General features: G+C 46.5%; 1 protein-coding gene across 1 annotated transcript; it reads left to right on the forward strand.

Moving 5' to 3' along the window:
- Positions 1–1,143: 1,143 nt before the first annotated feature.
- On the forward strand, positions 1,144–4,260 carry LOC118476814 (zinc finger BED domain-containing protein RICESLEEPER 2). Its single transcript, XM_035966587.1, has 2 exons — positions 1,144–4,054; positions 4,142–4,260. The coding sequence occupies exons 1-2, from the start codon at positions 1,885–1,887 to the stop codon at positions 4,258–4,260; spliced, it is 2,289 nt and encodes a 762-aa protein (XP_035822480.1). The 5' UTR covers positions 1,144–1,884.
- The last annotated feature ends 202 nt before the right edge of the window (positions 4,261–4,462 follow it).

Here is a 4,462-nt window from a genome sequence, read left to right on the forward strand (position 1 = left end):
AAGAGCCGGAGGTCCAGCGGCAGGTGGCACTGACGGTCTCGCCAGCGGGGGCAACCACCTCTGCAGTGGGGAGCCTCACCAGCGGCAGCGACCACCTCAGCACCGACGACAGCGGCCACCTGCGCACCAGTGCCGTACCAGCGAATGACGGCCGCCCCAGCGCGCGCGTGAAGAGGTCATTGCTCCCGTCCTCACTGCGGGAGTGAGGACAAGACCATCCAAGAACGTCGTCGCCGCCCCCACGGCGTACGACGTCTTGTACGACCCCCCGGGGCGGCCGGCGACGCGAGAGAAGCTGTGGGTGTGGCCGACCTGCGCACCCCATCTGGAGGCCCGGAAGGTGGAAGGCACGGTGGATGCAAGTGGAGCGAGGCATGGCTACTACCCGGGAGATTGACCCCTTTTTAAAGGCAGATCTCCCCACTCGCGCCACAGAAGCGTCACGAGCGAAGTCTCTCCCGACGTGCACCAAGGTTCCTACCTTATGACACAAGGGCCAGGCCCCACATGTCATACAGACTGACCCAAAGAAGGAGCGTGCAACTACCCCGCGGTTATGCGCCCCTCCATTTTCGGGGCAACCAGCGGTCAGGAAGGCAAACCGCCGCACAAGGGGCATGCAACCGCCCCACGGTTAAGTGCCCCTTCATCTTCGCCGTAACCAACGGTCATCAAGGCGAACCACCACACAAAATGTAACACCTCAGGTGTTACCATGGCTAGAGCACTCCTTGGTGCTTAGGACTATGATCACATGTGGAAGAAACTTAAGGAGCAAAAGTGTAAGCAGGACTGGGCAGAAAACCCGATACCCGAATCCCGAACCCGAAAAACCCGAACCCGAACCCGAAAAACCCGAACTCGAAAAACCCGAAAAGAAATTTGGGTAGGAACTTCCGGTACCCGAAATTTTATAGCAAAAATCGGGTTCAGTAATCCGGTACCCGAATATAAACTGTACCCGAATTTGCACAACGCAGCCCATGCTTCCAAATTCCGAGCCCAACAGCATAGCTCAGTTAACAGCCCAACTAGCAACTGCCCAAGGCAACAGCGCCACAGCGGTCCAGTTCGGCAGCCGCCAGCCAGTTCTGCATTCTCCATTCTCCAACTCCATCTCCGACTCTAACCCTAGCAGCTGCCGCCGTCGTCCATCGAGCACCTCGCCACCGCTGCACCAGTCCACGGCGTCGTCGTCCATCGAGCAGACGAGCACCAATACACGGCGCCGTTCCTTCCGACCGGTGACCGTGCATCCTTGCCGTTGCCGAGTGCCGATCAAGCGAGTGAGTCGAGCGACCAGCCGACCAGCCGACCACCAAGCAGCAGCCAGCAGCAGTGTCCAGTCGTCCAAGCAGGCAAGCCGCAAGCAGCAGCACAACTGCAACTGCAAGCTGCACGCCGTCGTCCAAGCAGGCAAGCACAACTGCACAAGCCGATTTGCGCGTTGCGCCAGCAAGCTGCAAGCTGAACGCCGACGCCCTGTGCTCGCCTGCCCGGTGCTTGGCTCGTGGTGTAGTGAAGGCAACATTGAAGAACGGCACCAACATCGGAAGAATCTTGCAATGTATGTGTTAATTGTTAAGTGCTCACTGCTCAGTGTTTCATTTTTTTTTGTTCTAGCAGATTTGATCAGTAGAGATAATAGTGTAGTACTCGTGCGAATGGTGAATTGGTAATACACTAATAGCTAGGATCAGTAGAACTAGTAGTGTAGTACATGCTTGTCCTCGTACAGTACTAATTCTAGTGTGTTCTTGTACTAATGTGTTCTTATGTGAATTGGTAATACTGCGTGTTTCCTTCTTGCACATGAGATGTTTTCCTTGCATCATGTATTCATCTTCCTTATTGACTTACTATGTGTGTCCTCCTTTTTAATAGATGCCTGAACCTGAAGACATATTGGATAAGGGTATGGAATCAGTGGGCACTGGCACTCTAGAAAATGATGGGACACAAACACAACCATCACAATCACAAGGGGCTGCTGATCAAGATGTGGTTGACCTTGACAAGGATTGTGCACAACATGAAAGGAAGAAGATGGCACCAAGATCAGATGTGTGGAACCATTTCACCAAGATCAAAGATGATAAAGGCATTATGACAGCTGCAAAATGCAAGTACTGCCATCGCAACATGAAAGCAGACTCTAAGGGACATGGTACATCTGCCTTGAAGAGACACCTACAAAGTTGCAAGCACAATCCTAACAAGTTTGAAAAAGATGGAAAGCAAGGATATTTACAAGCAATTCAAGGGGAAGGTGTTTCTACTTGGAGGTTTGATCAAGATGCACTTAGGGAGGCCTTCGCTGAGATGATTATTGAAGATGAGCTGCCTTTTGCTTTTGGTGAAAAGCCTGGCTTCAAGAAATTCATGTCTAAAGCTTGCCCACGTTTCCAAGCACCATCTAGAAGAACATGCACTAGGGACATAGTATCCCAATTCTTTCGAGAGAAAACCAAATTAAAGTCTTTTTTTAAAGACTCATGTCAAAGAGTTTGCTTAACCACAGATTGTTGGACTTCCCAACAACAAGATGGTTATATGGCAGTGACTGCAACTTTTATAGATGAGGGTTGGAATTTGCATAAAAAAATCATTGGATTTTTTAAGGTTAAGGGACACAAGGGAGAAGATATTGGAAAAAGTTTATTGAAATGCCTGACTGAATGGGGATTGGAGAGAGTGATGACAGTAACAGTTGATAATGCATCAGCCAATGATACTGGTATTGCTTATTTGAGGAGGCACCTAGGAAGAACCCACATAGCAAAAGGAAACTTTCTGCACATGAGGTGTGCTGCCCATATTATTAACCTTATTGTGCGAGATGGTTTGAAAGAAGTGGACACATCAGTGAAGCGTGTTAGAGGTGCTATTAGATATATCAAAGATGGGACTTCAAGATTGGTTAAGTTCAAAGAAATTGCTGAGGAAGAGGGGTTGAACACCAAGGCATTTCTAAAGCTTGATGTCCCAACTAGATGGAACTACACCTATCTCATGCTTAAAGCTGCAATTGCATATGAAAAGGTATTCTTAAGGTTGATTGATGAGGACAATAACTATTGTATAGACCTTTCTGAAGAAAGGAAGGGTGATGGTTACCCTGATGAAGGTGATTGGGAGAATGCAAAAAAGATGGCAGAGTTTCTTGAGCATTTCCATGACCTTACTGTACGTGTTTCATCTAGTTTACATGTGACTAGCAATAGTTTCTTTCATGAGATTGGTGAAGTCCACTTGCTTATTAAGTCTTGGATGAGTAGTCAAGACAATCTACAAGTATCAATGGGCATGAGAATGAAAGAAAAATTTGACAAGTATTGGGGGGTTTGGCACACAAACAATAAGGAGAATGAGTATGTGCAAGAGATGGAGTCGGAGAAGGAGAGGGGAAAGGCGAGGGGAAAGGGAAAGGAGAAGGATAAAGAGAACATTAATCTACTCATTTTTGTTGCAGCTTTCCTTGATCCAAGGTACAAATTATCTATGTATACGAAGATTATAGTTGAGGAGATATTTGGTGAGGACAGGGGCCAGTTAGTTTGGGCAGCTATTAACTCTTGTGTCCGTGAGCTGTTTGAAGAATACAAAAATATTTATGCTCCAACTGAAGTAACAACTGAAGTAACTGATCCTAGTGAAGCAAAGGGTGGAAGAGGAGGCAAACTTAGAGAAGTAATTGCCAAGAGGATGAAGATGACCAACTATTCTAGTAGCACAATGAAGTCAGAACTTGAAAAGTATCTAACTGAAGAGACTGAAGACACTGATACAAAGATTGACATACTTTTTTGGTGGAAGGTAAATGCACATAGGTTTCCTATTTTAGCTCACATGTCCCGTGATGTGCTTGCTATTCCTATCTCAACAGTGGCTGCGGAGTCCGCTTTTAGCACGAGTGGACGTATCTTAGATGACTTTCGTACATCGCTAACTCCTTTCATGCTGGAGGCACTTGTATGTACCCAAGACTGGTTGAGAAGGACTACTCCAATCAACATCCAAGAGAATATGGAGGAATTAGCCATGATTGAAGCAGGTATAGTCAATATTCACCATTGTAGTGTAATCCATGTAATTGTTATATTAACTACATATTTGACTAGTTGAATTCATTTTATAATAGATTTAATTGAAGAATTTGGTGGGAAAGGGAAACAAAATCCTACCACTTCCAAGTCTCAAGCTACACCAAGCAGCAGTAGATGCCCTCCCTCTAAATCTGATGAAAGACCTGCTACTTAAGGTTTGAAAGCACTTATGTTTTACTTTATCCTTAAGTTCTTTGTGTAGTCACTGCCTCACAGCCACAGGTATCCTTTGTTTATGCAGAATTTGCAGATGCTGTAACCTATAATGCTGTTTGTTCTTTGTAGCCTTGTAGGGCTACAAAATCTGTGATCTGTGATCTGCAAGCTACTACCGTACAGAACCAAACAGAAGATCA

This window comes from Zea mays, chromosome 3, assembly GCF_902167145.1.
Source record: "Zea mays cultivar B73 chromosome 3, Zm-B73-REFERENCE-NAM-5.0, whole genome shotgun sequence".
Classification (NCBI taxonomy): Eukaryota; Viridiplantae; Streptophyta; class Magnoliopsida; order Poales; family Poaceae; genus Zea; species Zea mays.